This window comes from Lingula anatina, chromosome 3 (genome assembly GCF_051362555.1).
Source record: "Lingula anatina isolate TDL-2025a chromosome 3, LinAna3.0, whole genome shotgun sequence".
NCBI lineage: Eukaryota > Metazoa > Brachiopoda > Lingulata > Lingulida > Lingulidae > Lingula > Lingula anatina.
In genome coordinates, this window is record NC_141769.1 from 21,899,762 (window position 1) to 21,921,630 (window position 21,869).

Consider the following 21,869-nt stretch of genomic DNA (forward strand, 5'->3'; position numbering starts at 1 on the left):
TTCAGTTTATTGGAATGTATTTCTGAATAACAAGTTAAGAAAATTCACTAGTTCACTAAAGACACAAAACAACTGTCAATTTTAATTTAAAACCATTTTGTTATTATTTTGATAAATTTAGTTACAGTATTGATAAACAAAGTATCACGTTTTCAATAATTAATATTTTAAATTACAATCCATAACTGCAAGGTTGTGTCATTAACCAAAATACAACGTTGAGTCAACGTCACATTATGACAGTGTTTCGACGTGGCTGGATCAACATTGATTTGACGTTGAATTTAGGTAGATCAACAGCAATTCAATGTATCAACCTGTTTTCAACGTTGATCCAACGCAACTATGCCTGCTGGGTAGAATCAAGAATAATTAATTAAGTGATAGCACAGTCATACACAGTGATCAGTGATGGAGTGAAAACACAGACATACACAGTGATCACAATATATATACAAACACATACAATGACAATATAGAATGGAAACAGCAATTGCAATATGAACAGACACATAAACTATGCTTACATCAACATCACCAACATGCACAGTTATAATAATGATTAAAAACATATAGACTGACAAAACTGACATAAACATTGCTCACAATAAATGCAAACACACAGTAATGATAATGATTACAAACAAACACAGTCACAATACAGACATACACAGTGATCACAATAAATTTTGACATGTACAATGACAACACAACCATGCACAGTAACCAGAATAAACACTATAGTACTGTGGTTCGATCTATCTCACAAGGGATTCTCGCTAAGTTGCAAACAACCTAGGGCGCTTAAACATTTAAGATGTCTGGCACGCCTACTAAAGCTACTAAACAATAATGAGTTACCCCCTAGCAGCTTCAGCAGATGTGACAGACATCTAAGCGGCCTAGGTTCATTTAGTGAGAAAACCCTTGGGGATGGATTGATCCTGTTAGATCGATCTAGGTATGGGAACCCTGTCAAGATGAATACAAACACAGTCACAGTGATCAGAATATATGCAAACACACTCTGTTATGTGTTTGTTTATATTCTTAATACTGTATACACCCCTATTGACACTTTATGTGTCTTAATATTTTTAATTACTCTGTTTATATTTGGCACACAGAATTATATACTTGCCTTTATGAATGTGATGTAAAGCTGGATGGTAAGTGAATAAGTGTGTTGGTTTGTGTACTGCATTGTACCACACACACACAGCACTTCAAGGCACTTGCTCTGATGCCATTGCTCTTAGTTCTTCAGATTTGTAGATATGAGACCGATCAAGCACTTGTGTTAGATTTACTGCTTTACTATAAATCAACCATTACATGTGTGGTCATGAAAATTTAGAAAAATTAGCTAGCCTTGATCAATTAACCAGATAAAAAGAATATCAAAACAAATAACTTTTCCATAGTGTCTCAGCAGTTGTATTATTCTTGGCTTTCAGTTAATGCAACTGCTCATAATGCAGTGACAATTGCTTAAATGCCAGCTAAAGAATTTAATAGGCAAGCATATGACTTCGCCTGGTTTTTAACCCCTCAGGTGAGAAAAGTGAGGGCACTTGGTTGAGAGTTTGGGAATGCATACTACAAAGACAGCTAAATCTTGGTGCGTATAAAGTGGATGGTCTTTTAAAATTGAATGCAGCCCATTTTTTTAAATATGTAAATGACTATCTTTTCCAAAATCACAATGATTGACTTGTTTGAATCATGTCTCTTACTCATTCTCTTTGTTATCTCATAGAATTTTAACAAGACATTTGCAAGATCTCCTCCTCTTCTGTCTTTTCGAAATCCATTAAAATTTATATGAATCATAACAATCTCTTTTTTTGAACAACATTTAATTCCTTCAAAATTTTCTCCTGTCCCCCTTAAACAAAGTGGTCCGAGCAGTGCTTCTCTGGCCTCAGGGAGAGAGGGGAACAGTGGGTTCTCTAATTCAAGATCACTTTTTTCAGGTTTGCAAAAGTCAATTGTTTTATTATATAATTTAAAACCCAAATGTCAATGTCCTCCAAGACAACATCAAAGTTGCTATCATCCACCACATTACTGTCCCATTTGTTCTACTTACTTTGAACATTCAAACCATGGATTACCTCAGATTCCCAAGAATCAGATTGTATTTCATGCTAATTGTAAAAAATTTTTAATTGGTAATACACAATATTTTGGAAAATCAATTACAAATGCATAATTAAAATTCACAATCAAAAAAACAACAAAATCTCAATAATATTAAATTTCTTTTATTCTCATGCTTCACATTTTTTTCATAATCGCCAATAGTTTCATAATAGTTATCACGTGTAAGTGTGCAACACAAATATACTCCCCTTATTTTCTACCTTACATTTGTTACATATTAACTTTGGATGAACAACAGAAGCTGCATATGAAAGCCTTTCAAAATTTTTATTCTTTTATTCAGTACGCATATTTTGTTTGTTGTCAAGTTTCTAAATATCCTGAGCTTTGTCAATGTGATCAGTGGAACAGCTATTTTACTCTTTTCACCGAAAATACAGGCAAAACTGGCATTATTATTATCATTACCATAACATTACACAGGCTTTCCATACCTTTCAGAAGTTTTTGGTTGGTATTTTTTAATGTCACATTATAGGCATATATATAAATATCATTAAATAGTCTGGTAACAATCTTTTGTTCACAGTTTTATGGCAATAGCTGTACATAACATTAAGTTGCACATGCTGTAAAGGAAATACACCTCCCTCCTGAGCGTAGCACCATTCATATGTGCACTAAAAATTGCCAGAGATACAGCTGTATATATGTGCTTTAAGAGACACAGATATAATGCACTCAGCCTCCATTTAGCTGATTTTACTACATAACAGCCAGGCTCATAGTTGTCAATTTCTCAAAACATACTGGTACAGCTGTGTGGCTAAAATAACCGATGTGAAAAAAGCCTATAAAAATGTCAAAAGTCAAGCCCATTAACAAAATCTGAATCTCCACATTCTACTTCCTACATATCAGTTACACCTGTTACTTCTATTTTTATTTCAGAGATATTCAACACCATTTACTGGCAATATTTTATCTGACTTTTTCACTATAATGATATTACAACACAATGCTGTGGAACTTAGAATAAAAGACAAATGGCACCAAATATCACTTCTCTAGAACTTATTGCTGTTACCATAACATTTCAATTTTTTTCCTCAACACATACAAGAAACAAGATTTCAGGGCTAATAGTGATCATAATAACACAATTGCCACAAAAATTAAGTGGTTGGTTTTCCTCCCCTGTAATAAGAACACACCTACAGACAGCCAGGCCAGGCTGGCACACATCCAATGGATCTCTAGCTCAGACAGAGGTGGTACAACAAAAATGTTCAAATATAATTATTTTCCTAAACATGTTAACATTATACATAACAAAGCTGATCAAATCAGACCTAACCTGAAAGACTGAATAAAGGGGTGTAGATATATTTTTCAATGAGTATGAGCAACGTAATAGCTTAAGGGAGACAGAGACTAAGCCCTGATATCACTGTCACCATTAGTATCCTTTAAACTAATATAAATATCATATGAACCTCATATATATATATATATATATATATATATATATATATATATATATATATATATATATATATATATATAATGCACACCTACAATGTAACAGCTGCCTATCTAGCCAACATTTTGAAAAAGAAACAAAATTGTTTTGGACCTCATATTACTGCCTATGTCACAAACCAGCCACCACTAACAATACTACAAATTACAAACTTCCATCTTGGAATTCAAACTGATTAATGAATTGCATAAAGACAGCAATTATAACATCTAATCTGCAATGTGTGTTTTTTTTCGTTTCAAGAATTAAAATTTTGTAATATGTGTATGTTTGAAAATTGCATATTTACTGTATATTCATATTAATATATAGTTAATTTATGACCCCATTCCCATATATTTTAGATCCATCTATTCCTTTGGAGAGTCTCCCTAGATTACTGTCAGCTTAGCCGGCTTAAGTGTCTGTCCCACCTACTAAAAGCTGTAAGGGGGCAATTAACTATGGTGCGCTCGGCTGACTGCAATTTAGTGGAACCCCCAGGGAGTTAGGTCGATCTAAATCTAAATCTCTGGATCGATCTAAATCTCTTTCACCAACTAGGAATAACATCATCAAAATTCATACTGGAGAGCATTTTCTGTTGAGAAGGAATAAATGGAATGCAGACAGCACTTCCCTCAATTGCAGGAGCTTAACTAGTGATAGGCTAGTATCACAGCTCATCTCTTGGTTGTGTACTGGTTTCTGGAAAGACAACAAAAACAGAGCTAAGCAACTTGTAGTAAATTTACTGAATATTAACTATACCACTTGGAATACAATCGCCAATTGCAACTTGAACATGACACAATTACATAATACTTATGGCTTTATTTTGCAATTTCAATATGCATTTTGTGGACAACTGATAAAAATGAATGTGCATGGGACAAAATATGTACAAAGTATAGCCGTTCCACGTTTCCCTTATTTGATATAAATCAACCAGGTTTGAAAATGTTACTAAAATGTCCTCAATAAAAAAATAAAGAAAGCTGATAGCATGTCTGGAGGCTTTAGGATAGCAGTTGAGTAATGACAGGACAATAAATTATAATAAAAAGTGATTGGAATTATGTTTGAATACAGTTTTATAATAAATGAATACGGTAGTGTGCCAAACAGTTTGAATGAGTCTACTTTAAAAATAACATCATTTTGATCGAATAAATTGAAATGCAGCAATAAAAATTTTGGTAAAATATGAATTGTTCAGGCCATTCAACTTACCAAAAATATTGCACTTTACCTGAAGTGCTGCTCACTTACACTTCTTATCTAGTTTAACAGACTTGAAAGCTATAGTTTTTACTAACACACTACACTGTTTATCATCAATGAAGGACAGTAAAAAGCCTCGTACATTTCAACTTTTCTTTTTACATGTGACCCCTTTTTGAGGTGCATTAACTGCTTTTTGAGGAATTCAAGCAAGATGTCAGAATTCAAAATCTCACTGACCTTGTGCTTAACTGTGGTCAGCACTTAGTGAACTTAGTGTGGGTTTATTTCTGGTAAAGTTTTCAAATATCCTCCTTGCTTCATTGTCATATTCTTCCCACTCAGCTACTATTCTCTTAGCTTCATTCAGCTTAGGTCCTTTGGTCTGCGGGTTATTACACTGGAGTAAACAAAAGGTGAAATATAACCCCCACTCAAGCCACTCTTAGCCCACAAGGTCAGTCTTGATAGCTTTCATAAAACAAGTTACATTTCTCACAAAATAAAATAAAAATGAAATAGTGACTTCGTTTTTAGCATCAGGTTTCAAAAGTTAAATATGCTCCAGAACTTTGCATTAAACTGAAACATTCAAGTAGTCACAACCTCATGACAAGGCAGCAAAGCTGTCAAACGTACAGACAAAAAACAGAAAATGCAGTCTAGGAGGAGAAGCGGTAATGGTGACTTGTATCCCATGCGACCCTGCGGAGCTCAAGGAGCCGGCGGAGTTGACACACGCTGGTGGTACTAATGATAATCAAACAGAGCTGGTTTTCTAATTTGGGCTGTATGTCCATCCTAAGAATCATTCTTGTAAGTTAAAAAAAAAATAGTAAGTAACACAGTTTTCTTTCTATAACAAATGTGCCAAATGAACCATAAAATCAGGTTGATATCAGAGTTCAGATGCCAATTGAACATATCACCTATTTCAATATAGGTGAACATCATTCCTATGTGAACAGGCAAGATGTATGAATGATACACAGGCTAACACACCAGGCTTTGCTGTTTCTAAATAACAGTTAAGTTGCAAATATCACAATCTTAAAAATAAGCCAAAAGTCACATCCAAACAAATTCTTTACCTACTACACACAATTAAAATTTTAGGGTGACCAAAAATTCTTTATCCTTCATCTCGACACTAGAATATAATATACATACTTAATCTCTACACTGAAATATAACATACACACTTCATCTCTACGCTGGAATACAACATACACACTTCATCTCTACACTGGAATACAACATACACATTTCATCGCTACACTGGATACAAAATACACACTTCATCTCTACAACATATATACGCTTCAGCTCTACACTGGAATACAACATACACACTTCATCTCTACACTGGAATATAACATACACACTTCATCTCTACACTGGAATACAATATACACACTTCATCTCTACACTGGAATATAACATACACACTTCATCTCTACACTGGAATACAACATACACACTTCATCTCTACACTGGAATACAATATACGCACTTCATCTCTACACTGGAAAACAATATACACACTTCATCTCTACACTGGAATACAACATAAACACTTAATCTCTACACAGCACAGGCTTCAAACAACTGCGCATGTGCGAAAAGTGCGCTGTTTGAAATAAACAAGTTGGTGAAATTGACAAAGACCGTCTGGTTGATTTTATTTCATTACCTCTCTGGTGTCTTTTTGAAAATTTATATTAGAAATGTTCTATTGATTTTATGTTGTAAAAAGTAAATCCGTCGGAATTCCTTAGAAAAACATTTATTTTACCTTCATTTTAAGGGGATTCCCATTGTATTTATAGTGTTATATGTGGCCCCAATGGGGATTTTCACACCTCCCCTACTCTTGATTAATAAAATTCTTCACCTGGAGGATTGTAAATTACATTGCAAAATACATTGAAAATCGTAGGAAGGTTAACTGCAGATAATGCTGCGAGGATATTCTTAACAGTGGGGGAACTCGGCCAATATAAAATTTTTAACTTCGTTTTACGATTTTGGAGCGCCTGTTCTAATTTTTGAAAGCGAGGCAATGGAACCAAACAATGCGATACAATTTGTAATCTCGTAAAAATTGCTATTTTTATATAAAGGTTATAGCATGGAGTACATCGAAATGCGACTTGTTTATTATTATGATCTTAAATAATAATTAATATAAAACAAACGATATAATACGTTCTTAACGTTAGCCTATTTATTAGCTTAATTGATTTTTTTTCGTATTTGGAGATTAAAAACACAAAAGTTGTCTGGTTTCATATCGAGGCACTGCGTTTCATTCGTGTGCTTCTCTACACTGGAATACAACATATACACTTCATCTCTACACTGGAATACAACATAAACACTTCATCTCTACAACATATATACGCTTCAGCTCTACACTGGAATACAACATACACACTTCATCTCTACAATGGAATATAACATACACACTTCATCTCTACACTGGAATACAACATACACACTTCATCTCTTCACTGGAATACAACATACACACATCATCTCTACACTGGAATACAATATACACACTTCATCTCTACACTGGAATACAACATAAACACTTCATCTCTACACTGGAATACAACATAAACACTTCATCTCTACACTGGAATATAACATACACCCTTCATCTCCACATGTTCTTGAAGAAAAGTGTTATTTTCACAATATGGAAATATGTTTTACCTGGATGAAGAATCTCATAACCCCTCCTCTTGTCTCCTACTCCTCCCAACGAATCATCTGACTCCTGCCCTGGCTTCTTGCTTACCTAAAAACAGATCACAATGAGAGAGCAATTATTTTGAAAATAAGCAGATCACAATGAGAGAGAGAGCAATTATTTTGAAAATAAGCAGATCACAATGAGAGAGAGAAATCATTTTGAAAATAAACAGATCACAATGAAAAGCAATCATTTTGAAAATAAGCAGATCACAATGAGAGAGAGCAATCATTTTAAAAATAAGCAGATCACAATGAAAAGCAATCATTTTGAAAATAAGCAGATCACAATGAGAGAGAGAGAGCAATCATTTTGAAAATAAGAAGATCAGAATGATGGAGAACTTAGAATGGAACTTAGAATGGACTCTCCGAGTACACACATCCAATTTGAATAACCTGCATGTACATATATGGCAATACCTCATAGATGATATAGTTTATATTTTGTGAAGCAAGTGCTTTACACATCTCTGAAACAGGTCAACAAAGCAAGCTTACTGAGCCTTATAAACATAAATTCTGTGATATGAATAATACTTGAGAAAATATTCTATAATTAAAACTGAAGAAGCTGGTAGGAATAATATGTTTTAGTTTGATCTTTATCTGTTTTGGTAGTAGTGTTACAGTATTTTCTGTTTTTAAGTAGTACCTAGAACAGCAGAATCATTCTGTCAACATAAATTTTCCACAAACCCATGAAAGTCACCACCCTCAGCACTACCCACCTTGACTTTGATGATTTTACTGAGGAAGCTGTTCATGACAATAGTAATGTTAGGTGAATCTGGTGGAGAGTCTGTCCTCTCATGGCTAGAGGAGGAAAACATAGAAGATGAACAGTATATAAAGAACTATTATAGCCTTCATTAACTTTTCCTAGCAAGGTTAAAACATTTAGTCTCAACAAAGCAAAATACTAAGTAATAACATCAACTGGCTGACTTGTTAGTCCAAGGCACTGAAAATGACTCCAGAACACAGAATCATACGTAACTTGAAATGAATACATAATGTAATTGATATTTTCATCGAATTTAGGACATCTACAACCCAAGACAATAACTTACACCACATTAACTTTAGCAAATAAAGGTGATTAAGAACAACTCTACTATGGCAGCACAAAGTGGTAACTAACCTTGCTATCTTGTAGATTTCCTCTGAATGTTCATGTTAAAGTTGTAACATCCAAGCCCCTGGCTTAGCTTTCAGTTGGAAATAACCCTAAAATAGTGGTTTAAGGCAAGTTAATATTTCAAGCATTTTGTCAATTGCCAGAATTATTCAAACGAGAAAAACTAACAACAGTGACAGCACAGAAAAAATGTACACTTAAATGTCTGTACATAAAAAGAACCCCTGCAAAATTGAAGAAAAAAATGATCCACTAATAACACTACATCTAATTTGTGTCTGAAGTAAGTGAAGAAGTTTTAAAAAACAATAAATGCCAATTACATGCATGTAAAAGAGTGTGTTTAAATTTTAAGATATCCAACTTGGTAAGCTTTAGTATCAGCAATATTCTAGGATGTCCCTTATATCAAATATACACAAAGCAACACATTTAAGGGACTGCCATCATACCATGAAAATAAAATGTGAATTTTCATTCAATAATTACAGATAAGATAAAAAAATATCCTCAGAGAAGCACTTTGCTATACCTAAATACATCATAGCCTGTACTCCCAGGTCACTTTTCTATGGAAGGTTTAAACAGATTACTCTTCAGGTGTTATAATCTCTGACCTATTAGTCCTTTAGTTGATGGAATGTAGAGATTTTCTGTCATGTGAGAAAATATTTGTGATCTCTTTTGTTAACATATGATTGTTTCAAGAATCTATACTACATTTTCCATTTTGTCAAATCACACACACAAAAAAAAGTTTCCCTGTAGTTCCTTCTTAAGATAAAAGACACCCCCCACCTGCACACTCTGCCCAGTTACGTACCAGGTTGGCCATGAAGAAAGTGTCCACCACTGCCTGCTGACTCTTGGTCCCCAGTACAAACTGCAGGCCCCTGGAGGGCTGGCCTGAATTCTGGTCATGGCAGTGACCTACAAAGAAATGGGGTCATACTTCATATATCTGTATAACTTGCATTGACTACTGTGCAAAGAATAATTGAAATGAATGATAGTGCACTAACTTTAGAGTAGTGTAGTGTATTGCAGTGCAGTGTAGTGCAGTGCAGTGTAGTATAGTGCCGTGCAGTGTAGTGTAGTGTAGTGTATTGCAGTGTAGTGTATTACAGTGCAGTGTAGTATAGTGCAGTGCACTGGAGTGTAGTGTAGTGTATTGCAGTGTAGTGCAGTGCAATGTATTGCAGTGTAGTGTAGTGCAGTGCAGTGCAGTGCAGTGTAGTGTATTGCAGTGCAGTGTAGTGCAGTGCTATGTTGTGTATTGCAGTGTAGTGCAGTGCTGTGTAGTGTAGTGCAGTGCTATATAGTGCATTGCAGTGTAGTGCATTGCTATGTAGTGCAGTGCAGTGCTATGCAGTGTAGTGTAGTCCAGTGCAGTGTAGTGCAGTGCTATGTAGTGTATTGTAGTGTAGTGCAGTGCAGTGTAGTCCAGTGCAGTGCAGTGCTACATAGTGTATAGCAGTGTAGTGTAGTGCAGTGCAGTGTAGTGCAGTGCTTTGTAGTATATAGCAGTGTAGTGTAGTGCAGTGCTATGTAGTGTATTGTAGTGCAGTGCAGTGTAGTGTAGTGTAATACAGTGCAGTGCTACGTAGTGTATTCTAGTGCGGTGCAGTGCAGTATAGTGCAGTGCACTGCAGTTTAGTGTAGTGTATTGCAGAGTAGTGTAGTGTAGTGCAGTGCTATGTAGTGTATTGCAGTGTAGTGTAGCGCAGTGCAGTATAGTGTAGCACAGTGCAGTATAGTGTAGTGCAGTGTAGTATAGTGCCGTGCAGTGTAGTGTAGTGTATTGCAGTGTAGTGTATTACAGTGCAGTGTAGTATAGTGCAGTGCACTGCAGTGTAGTGTAGTGTATTGCAATGTAGTGCAGTGCAGTGCAGTGTATTGCAGTGTAGTATAGTGCACTGCAGTGTAGTGTATTGCAGTGCAGTGCTGTGTAGTGTATTGCAGTGTAGTGCAGTGATATATAGTATATTGCAGTGTAGTGCATTGCTATGTAGTGCAGTGCAGTGCAATGCTATGCAGTGTAGTGCAGTGCTATGTAGTGTATTGTAGTGTAGTGCAGTGCAGTGCAACATAGTGTAGTGCAGTGCAGTGTAGTGTAATATAGTGCAGTGCTATGTAGTGTATTCTAGTGCAGTGCAGTGTAGTATAGTGCAGTGCACTGCAGTGTAGTGTAGTGTATTGCAGTGTTGTGTAGTGTAGTGCAGTGCTATGTAGTGTATTGTAGTGCAGTGCAGTGTAGTGTAGTGTAGTGTATTGCAGTGTAGTGTATTACAGTGCAGTGTAGTATAGTGCAGTGCACTGCAGTGTAGTGTAGTGTATTGCAGTGTTGTGTAGTGTAGTGCAGTGCTATGTAGTGTATTGTAGTGCAGTGCAGTGTAGTCGAGTGCAGTGCAGTGCTACGTAGTGTATTGCAGTGTAGTGTAGCACAGTGCAGTATAGTGTACTGCAGTGCTATGTAGTGTATAGCAGTGTAGTGTAGTGTAGTGCAGTGCTACGTCGTGTATTGTAGTGCAGTGCAGTGTAGTGCAGTGCTATGTAGTGTAGTGCAGTGCAGTCGAGTGCAGTGCACTGCAGTGTAGTGTAGTGTATTGCAGTGTAGTGCAGTGCAGTATAGTGTAGTGCAGTGCTATGTAGTGTATAGCAGTGTAGTGTAGTGCAGTGCTACGTTGTGTATTGTAGTGCAGTGTAGTGCAGTGCTATGTAGTGTAGTGTAGTGCAGTGCAGTGCAGTGTAGTGCAGTGCCATGTAGTGTATTGTAGTGTCTACTTTGAAATGTTAATATTTCTCAAAGAAACTTACCTTTTCAGTGGCATTTCTGACAATTTTTCTCTGCAATTCATGAACATTTGAATCTTAAGGTTTGCAACTTTGAGCAGTGCCTGCAACATAAAACACTGTTATAATGATTGGCTTAGATATCTGGCATGTCTACTGAAGCTGCTAAACAATAGTTAATTATGCCCCAATGGCTTCAGTAGGCATGCCAGACATCAGAGCCGCGAAAGTTGAATGCAAGTTATGTGTCCTGGAGATGGGAACAGGGTCTGATAGCAATGACTCTGCCAAGACACTTTTCTGTTTGACATTTGAAACAAGGCAGCAAAGCTGTCAAATGTACAGACAAAAAACAGGAAATAACTATGCACAAAATAGGCTACTGTCAATTCTGATGCAAAATTTTAATGACTGAATCTGACAAACTGCAATGATATGAGTTTATTTCCATTTTTGAAACTTTATTACACAATACACGATAACAAGTTTACCATCATTTTTACATAATCAACTAATAATGTTGTAAAGATGCAGGAAATGCCAAACAAACACTTTTAAGTATCTTATTAATTAAATAATGAAACTGTTAACATGCCTAAGAAATGAATCTGAGGAAATGTGAAAAAACGGCATTTCTTTGAAATAATGGCCCGATTAAGCTGATTTTTGAACTCAACCTGCGTTTTAGCAGGAATGACCACTCCTGTGAGTTTCATGACAATTGGCCCATCTGTTTTTCTTATATTGTATTTACTGTGTTGCATATACGCTGAAAAGTGAAGAAAAAAGCATAACTACTAAAACAGTGGCCCGATCATGCCGATTTTCGAACCTGACCTGCGTTATAATAAGATCGATTACTCCTGTGAGTTTCATGACAACAGGCCTATCAGTTTTCCTTGAAATGTGTTTACAGTGTTGCATATATGCTGAAAAGTTAAAAAACAGCATAACTTCCCTTAAAATGGCCCGATCATGCTGATTTTCGAACTTGACCTGCGTTTTATGAATATTCATCAGCTCTGTAAACATACAGCCAAAAAGTAAAACTGCCTTCCACTTATCATGTTTACAATGAAAGTGCACGGCGCCAGCGCCGGCGACAGTGATGGCGGCGACGGCAGATACAGGTGATGGCAATATGTACAGACACATCTGTACATATTTACTGTACTGTTTGAGAACAGTAAGTGACATTGTTTTTCTTAAATGGTCATCATGGGAGCAGTGCCCAAAATAGTTTTTTTTCAAATTTTGATGCAATATTACATAATGTTTAACAGCATAATGACCATCAATTTTAATAATAAAATATTAGCATCATGGATATTCAGAAAATGTGACTAGCAAAGGTCTTCAGGCCCATATGGAACTTCAAAGTCACAACTTGAAAATGCCAAAATGTAAACAAGACAGCACTGTTCTGAAATGTTTTTGTTTTCCATTTTTAACAATTTTTTTAACATAAAACAAAATTAACAGGTTATTGCCATCTTTATATGATCAACTAAGAAAATTGATGAGATGGGAAAAATATAAATACAACAGTGTTAAATGTCCAATTTCCTCCATTCTGAGATTCTAAACATAGTGAATGATTGCATCTGACAAACTGCAATGATATGAGTTTATTTCCATTTTTGAAACTTTATTACACAATACATGATAACAAGTTTACCTTCAGTTTTACATAATCAACTAATAATGTTGTAAAGATACAGGAAATGTCAACCAAACACTTTAACATGTCTTATTAGTTAAATAATGAGACTGTTAACATGCCTAAGAATTGAATCTGAGGAAATGTGAAACAAGACAGCACTGTTCTGACATGGGTTTATTTCCGTTTTTAACACTTTTTTAACATAAAACAAAATAAACATTTTACTGCCATTTTTTATGACCAACTAAGAAAATTGATGAGATGAGAAAAGTATCAATAGAACAGTGTTAAATGTCCAATTTCCTCCATTCTGAGATTCTGAACATAGTGGATGATTGAATCTGACAAACTGCAATGATATGAGTTTATTTCCGTTTTTGACACTTGATTACACAATACATGATAACAAGTTTACCATCATTTTTATATAATCAACTAACAATGTTGTAAAGATGCAGGAAATGTCAAACAAACACTTTTACGTATCTTATTACTTAAATAATAAGGCTTTTAAGATGCCTAAGAATTAAATCTGAGGAAATCTGAGGAAATGTGAAAAAACAGCATAACTTCTAAAATAATGCCCCGATTATGCTGATTTTCGAACTCCACCTACGTTTTAGTAAGACTGACCATTCCTGTGAGTTTAATGACAATTGGGCTTTCTGTTTTTCTTATATTGTGTTTACAGTGTTGCATATATGCTGAACAATGAAAAAACCGCAAAACTACTAAAATGGTGGCCAGATCATGCTGATTTTCGAACTTGACCTGCGTTTTAGTAAGATTGATTACTCCTGTGAGTTTCGTGACAACAAGCCTAACGGTTTTCCTTGAAATGTGTTTACAAGGTTGCATATATGCTGAAAAGTGAAAAAACAGCATAACTTCTACAATAATGGCCCGATCATGCTGATTTTCGAACTTGACCTGCGTTTTATGAATATTCATCAGCTCTGTAAATATAAAGCCAAAAAGTGAAACTGCTTTCCACTTATCGTGTTTACAAGGAAAGTGCACGGCGCCGGCGACGGCATCGGCATCGGCATCGGCATCGCCATCGGCATCGGCGACGGCGACGACAGACGCAGGTGATGGCAATATGTACAGACACATCTGTGTCTGTACATAAAAATGCATCCTTACTGCTGAGAATCTATTCTAGATACATGTAAAATCAGCTTACAGTGATTTATTATATTCCAAAACAATGTGTTTCATAAAAACAATACTATATTACATTTACACCCACTTGGCTCCGTCTAACTTCTCCAGCTTGTGCAGGATAAACAGATTAAATATAAACATATCTTCTCTTAGAGTGAAAGATGTCAACTATTTGGCAAATCCCAAACTGTACTCACCCTGAGTAATGGGGTCACTTTCTGTGTCTCCTGGGAAACTGGGTCCACTATGAATGTTACATCATAGGCTGGTTCCTAAGGTTTAGCTGGGATTTTTAACACAATGAAGATGTAGGTATTTTAAACAGTCAGTAAAGTACTTATAATTCAACCAGTACATTTTCACAGACACTCAGAATTGCCATTATGGTATCAATACCCTGGAAAATACTGAGAGTTACATCAATAACAAAATCCAGTTCTTTTTCCAGAAAAACAATGTCACGTAAAACAACAAATTGTTAATGACCTGTCAATAATTCTTTTCAATATGCAGCATAATGACTTCAAAGGGTTTCATTCTCCATCCAGCTCCTGAACTTCAGGATTAAAAAGGAGTAATTGATGCTTTTTTTAATACTTATTTGTGAATCATATCATATTTCAACTTTTTTTTCTTACTTTTAAATCTCTTTGTCTATGTAAAATTTTATTTCATGATGTAATAGTTCAATCAGAAAAATCTACATCATTAAGAAAATGGGAAGATATCCCATTTAACTCAGCAGTGAGTAAACTGACATAGCTGTAAATGGACTGGCACAAAGTACATACCAATCCCCTGTTCACTGGCTACTTGGCATGTTTCAAGGATAGGTTGTTCATTTTGTGGCTAATTCCAAACATAAGTTACAACAATGCAAAAATGCAGTGACACGTCCAAAGGAAGGGTTATTTCCCAGTTTATTTAGTATGACACATCTTATGTGCTGTGTGTGAACATACCTGCGCTGTGTGTGTGTATGTGTGTGTGTGAACATACCTGTGCTGTGTGTCATCATACCTGTGCTGTATTTGGCAAATGAGTGCGTGTGAACATACCTGTGCTGTGTGTGAACATGTACTGTGCTGTGTGTGTGAACATACCTGTGCTGTGTGTGAACATACCTGCGCTGTGTGTGTGTGTGTGTGTGTGTGGGAACATACCTGCGCTGTGTGAACATCCCGTGCTGTGTGTGGACATACCTGTGCTGTGTGTGAGCATACCTGTGCTGGTCTCCAGCAAACTGTATGTCAGTCCTGGAGGCTATGCTGGCCTGCTGATTGGACATCAACAGACTGCCCACCTGCATCACCATGTCACTGACCCTGAATAGTTACATAGTATAGATCAATGTCACCGTGTCACTGACCCTGAATAAATACATAGTATGGATAAATGTCACCGACCCTGAATAGATACAGAGTATGGATCAATGTCACCATGTCACCGACCCTGAATAGATACATAGTATGGATCAATGTCACCATGTCACTGACCCTGAATAGATACAGGGTGTGGATCAAAGTCACCATGTCACTGACCCTGAATAGATACATAGTGTTTATAAATGTCACCTTGTCACTGACCCTGATTAGATACACAGTGTGTATAAATAAGCAGTTCCTGCTGCAACTACTTGTGATGTTTGTTTTTTTTTTTGAGAAACTCCCTACAATGCCTTTAATGTGTTTTTTTTTCATGCTCATGACAAAAACTGGGTTATATATTGAATATAATCTAAAGTGCATTCCACTTTAAATCAAAATGGAGACAAGATAATAAGAGAAATAAAAGCCTCTACGTCATGTTCATGAACACAATAGCAACAATAAACACTAGTTACAACACAAGTTGAGATATATCTTGCTCTTGTATGTCGCATACAGTGGCCAGTGAGTAGCTGGAACTGACTTATACCATGGCTGGCGCTTTCAACAACAGGATGAATGCACCAAAGCATATGAAAATACAGGAAAGCCTGTAAGCGAAATACAAGTGCAATTATCCTGTTTTTCGAAGTGCCAGCTTGGGTATAATAAAAATAATTATAATCATAATAAAGGTAACTTAAAACCACACTCCACCTGTGTCTCATTGCTGTGTACTCAAACAATGAGGGCCATTCCTCAACCCCCTGCCACCATCTACCACTAACAGGAGATAGGCCAACAATGTGTCCTGATATGAATTGCTTTAGTAGGCCATGAAATAAATCAAAAATAAAGAATACAAGGCAGCAAAGCTGTCAAATGTACAGACAAAAAACAGAAAAAAAAAGATGCAAAATAGGTCATTTTGTCAATTTTGATGCAATAATAAATGCTTATAATAGCACAGTCAGTCAACACTGATTTTTAATCATGCAAAACAGGTAACATGGTCAATAACAGGAGCAGATCTAGAGATATTTTCTGACAGTATTCCAAAGTATCTTTGTTGATCCATCCTCCATTTTGATGGTCTTCCAACAGAAACCCGTTAATATAAACTTTAAAATCTGACTGTCTTCCAGGAGACCCAGAAAATGGTCTCAATCCACCCCTACAATAAGATTACAGTTTCAGGACCATGAGAGTTAAAATTCACATGATGAAAGTCCCAATATATGAAAAAAAAAATGACAGTGCATAAAATAATATTACAGCGTGTTTAAAGACATAAATACCAATACAACTGCTTATGTGGAAATACTGAAAATGTGCAGAGCCTCAGGTGGATGGGAGTTAAAAATCACATCTTAAAAATGCCAGTGTTGGAGAAGAAATTAAAAAGAAAACAACAAAAATATAATTCCAATGAAGCTGCTATTCACTGCTTCCTTATTATGGACACTATGTTATCTAGCAGAGAGCTTAACCTTTGGGAGTTTACAGGGAAATATCAACAAGTGTGCTTTATGAAATTTCATTTAATGGCTGCTTAATTAGGCAAATGAGTTTATAGCACTGAAATTAGCCTAGTGAATACCCAAGGGGAATTTACAGACTGGCCACACAAATTTGTCTATCAAAGGTCTTCAGGCCCATAAGTCATACCTTAAGAAAAGCAGAAAACAATAATGCACAAAATAAAACAGGAGACTGCCAATTCTGATGCAATAATACATTATGTTTAACTGCAAAGTCAACATCAAATTTTAATTATGCACAACAGGTAACACTGATGAAAGTAAAAGCATAAGGCTCCAGGCCCATCAGAGTTCAAGTTTACAATTAGAAAGTGCCAGAATGAGAAAAATGAAAATTTCACAAAAAATTCATAAATTTAATAAAAATGATAATCCAATAGAGCTGGTTCTCTAATATGAGCTGTATGTCAATCCTAAGAATCATTCTTGTAAGAATAGTTAAAAAAATAGAAAGTAACACTTTACTTTACATAATATTAATGGATATTAATGAATTTTGATGCAACATTACATAATGATTAACTGATTAAATACCACCAATTTTAAAATATCTACTATTAAAAACATGGACATTAAGAAAATTTGATTACCACTGGGCTTCATCCCCAAGGGAGCTCTAAGTCCCACATTGAAAATTGCAACATGTGAAAGATAAAAATTTTCACAAAAAAACCTGTATTACTTCCAAACAATTAACTAATGAGACAATTTTTCAACTGAAGCTGTATTTCAGTCCTATGTTTCTTTCCTGTAAGTGTGAGAAGAGCAAGTGACATGGTTTTCCTTTCACCGCCACTATGGAGGCAGTGCCCAGAATAGGGTTTTGATCAATTTTGATGCAATATTGCACAATGCTTAACAGTATAATAACCATAATTTTTTTAAATTTTATAATAAAAGTATCAGGGATATTCAGAAAATGTGACTAGCCCACAGAGTTTATATAATCAACTAACAATGTTGTTAAGATGCAGAAAATGTCAAAAGAACAACTTAATATATCTAATTAGTTCAACAAGGCAGCAAAGCTGTCAAATGTACAGACAAAAAGAAGGAAAAAACAAAATAGGGTACAGTCAATTCTGATGCAAAAGTACATTATGTTAAACTGCAAATTCAACATCAAATTTTAATTATGCTCAACAGGTAATTTCAATGTAAGTAAAATGTGTAACAAGCATAAGGCTTCAGCCCCATAGGAGTTCAAGTTCACACTCTGAAAATGTATAACTTCCAGAAAAAGAAGTCAATTAGACTGCTTTTCCAACTCAGGCTGCATTTTAGTCCTGTATTTCTTTTTTGAAAGTTTGGCATACATAAGTAACATGGTTTTCCCATAATGGTTTTCATGGCAGCAGCACCCAAAATTGTGTGTTCTTCTATTCTGATGCAATATTACATAATGGTTAACAGCATAATGACAATCAATTTTTTATAATAAAATAAAGGTATCATGGATTTTCAGAAAATGTGACTAGCATGGGTCTTCAAGCCTGTGGAACTTCAAAGTCACACCTTGAAAATGCCAATATGTGAAAAATTAAACTTTCACAAAAAACTGTTTAACCGGCAGAAAGAATTACCAAACAGATTGCATTGCCTACTGAAGCTATATTTAAGTCCCATGTTTCTTTCTGTAAGTTTGAGAACAGTAAATGACATGGTTTTCCTTAAATGGTCATCATAGGAGCAGTGCCCAAAATAGGTTTATTTTCAAATTTTGATGCAATATTACATAATGTTTAACAGCATAATGGTCTTCAATCTTTAATAATATCATGTATATTCAGAAAATGTTACTAGCAAAGGTCTTTATGCCCATGGAACTTCAAAGTGACACCTTGAATATGCCAAAATGTAAACTAGACAGCACTGTGCTGAAATGGGTTTATTTCCATTTTTAACACTTTTTTAATATAAGATGAAATAAACAGTTTACTGCCATTTTTATATGATCAACTAAGAAAATTGATGAGATGGGACAAATATCAATAGAACTGTCAAATGTCCAATTTCCTCCATTCTGACATTCTGAACATAGTAAATGATTGAATCTGACTGATATGAGTTTATTTCCATTTTTGACACTTTATTACACAATACACGATAACAAGTCTACCATCATTTATACATAATCAACTAACAATGTTGTAAAGATGCAGGAAATGTCAAACAAACACTTTTATGTATCTTATTAATTAAATAATAAGACTGTAAACATGCCTAAGAATTGAATTTGAGGAAATGTGAAAAAACAGCATGACTTCTAAAACAATGGTCCGATTATACTAATTTTCAAACTCAACCTGCATTTTAGTAAGATTGACCACTCCTGTGAGTTTAATGACAATTGGTCTATCTGTTTTTCTTATATTGTGTTTACAGTGTTGCATATATGCTTAAAAGTGAAAAAAAACAGCATAACTACTAAAATAGTGGGCTGATCATGCCGATTTTCGAACTTGACCTGCATTTTAGTAAGATTGATTACTCCTGTGAGTTTCATGACAACAGGCCTATCGGTTTTCCTTAAAATGTGTTAACAGGGTTGCATATATGCTGAAAAGTGAAAAAACAGCATAACTTCTACAATAAAGGCCCGATCATGCTGATTTTCGAACTTGACCTGCATTTTATGAATATTCATCAGCTCTGTAAATATAAAGCCAAAAAGTAAAACTGCCCTCCACTTATCATGTTAACAAGGCAAGTGCACGGCGCCGGCATCGGCGACGACAGACACAGGTGATGGCAATATGTACAGACACATCTGTGTCTGTACATAATAAAAATGAGACTTAACATGCCTGAGCATTATAATTGAGGAAAAAAAACACTTATATACAAAAAAAAAGGCATAACTTCACCAAACCTTTACTGATCAAGCTTATTTTCCAAACTTAATCTGTATTTCAGTAACACTGATCACTACTGTGAATTTCAGGACAATTGGCCAATCGATTTTCCTTAAAATGTGTTATAGGTGTTGCATATATGCTGAAAAAAAGTGAAAAAACAGCAAAACTTTTATAAAAATGCTCTGATCATGCCAATTTTTCGAACTTGACTTGCGTATTATAGATATTCATCAGTTCTGCAAGTTTCAAGCCAAAAAGTAAAGCAGTTTTTCACTTATCGTGTTATCAGGGTTGCATATATGCTGAAAAAAGTGAAAAAAACAGCTGACTTCCATGAAAATGTTCCTATCATGCTGATTTTCGAACTTGACCTGTGTATTATGAATATTTATCAGTTCTGTAAGTTTCAAGCCAAAAGTTAAAATGGTTTTTCAAATATTGTGTTATCGGTGTTGCATAAATGTTGAAAAAAGTGAAAAAACTGCATTACTTACATATTAATGGCCCGATCATGCTAATTTTCGGACTTGACCTGCATATTATGAATATTCATCAGTTCTGTAAGTTTCAAGCCAAAAGGTAAAACGGTTTTCCACTTATCGTGTTATCGGTGCTACATAAATGCTGAAAAAAGTGAAAAAACAGTGCTACATAAATGCTGAAAAAAGTGAAAAAACAGCATAACTTCCCCAAAAATGGCCCGATCATGCTGATTTTCGAACTTGACCTGTGTATTTTGAATATTCATCAGTTCTGTAAATTTCAAGCCAAAAGAAAAAACGGTTTTCCACTTATCATGTTATCGGTAAAAGCACACGGCAACGTTGACGACGGCAATGACGGCAACAGGGACGACAGACGCAGGTGATGGCTATATGTACAGACACATCTGTGTCTGTACATAATAAAAACACTCACTGCTGATATGTGGGTGCAATGCATTTTACAAATCTGATAAAAAAGTGAAATGTTTCTAACTTTAATTTAGCAAGGTCTCATTATCTAAGTAAACTGATTATAAGTGTACACTCAATTTGCCTTTTAGCACTGAAATAGTTTGCAAAAGTCAAATGACCAATAACTATACAAATCCTACTTAAAGTATCACAATACATACCAAAACATTGCAGTCATGGCAAATATTTTCAAATTGAAAGAAAAAAGTACTGAGCAGTACCAGAAAACTAAATATTTATCAGAAAAAGAAACGATGTGATAAATTGCAGTGAAATAAAAGCAAAGGATTAAAATTGCTTGCATTTTTGTTTACATTTTCATGACAATTAATTGAAATCAGATATGTAATATCAGTGCATGAAAATCAAATATCAGTGCATGAAAATCAAACACATGGATGCACTATAGCCCAGATGTTTCTACCTGATGTAATATCGACAGTCATTTTACATTTAAATCACAAACCTCAAAGGAGGTAGAAAATTTCAACAGCTTTTTCCACACCAAAGTGAGTCAGCCTTAAAAGGACACAAAAGAGGATTTCTGCACCAAAATTGATTTATCCCGGGGTAAACAGCATTTTTCCGCAATTAACCAACCTTTAATCTTTCATTCCCAGTACTCGCTATCGCTCTGTAACATTTTTGGAAAATACAATAAAAGAAAAGCTGGGACTCAATCGAAGAAGGAAAGAAAGATAACAAAAAGAAACAAGCCAAAAGGTAAAATGGTTTTCCACTAACTGTGTTATTGGTGCTGCATATATGCTG

General features: G+C 35.2%; 1 protein-coding gene across 9 annotated transcripts in view; it reads right to left on the reverse strand.

Moving 5' to 3' along the window:
• Positions 1 to 2,251: 2,251 nt before the first annotated feature.
• Positions 2,252 to 21,869, reverse strand: part of LOC106180064 (UDP-glucose:glycoprotein glucosyltransferase 2-like) — a 28,003-nt gene continuing 8,385 nt past the window's right edge. The window contains exons 5-15 of one of the 9 annotated variants that reach the window (XM_087008428.1): positions 21,843 to 21,866; positions 16,461 to 16,567; positions 15,600 to 15,701; positions 14,574 to 14,659; positions 11,571 to 11,650; positions 9,577 to 9,683; positions 8,757 to 8,842; positions 8,344 to 8,428; positions 7,574 to 7,658; positions 5,093 to 5,252; positions 2,252 to 4,336 (exon numbers count right to left, since the gene is read on the reverse strand). In XM_087008428.1, coding sequence (XP_086864554.1) covers positions 16,468 to 16,567; positions 21,843 to 21,866 — 124 coding nt within the window. In that variant the 3' untranslated portion in view covers positions 2,252 to 4,336; positions 5,093 to 5,252; positions 7,574 to 7,658; ... (5 more) ...; positions 15,600 to 15,701; positions 16,461 to 16,467. The other 8 variants (XM_087008427.1, XR_015333424.1, XM_087008426.1 and 5 more) reach the window with 8 other exon arrangements.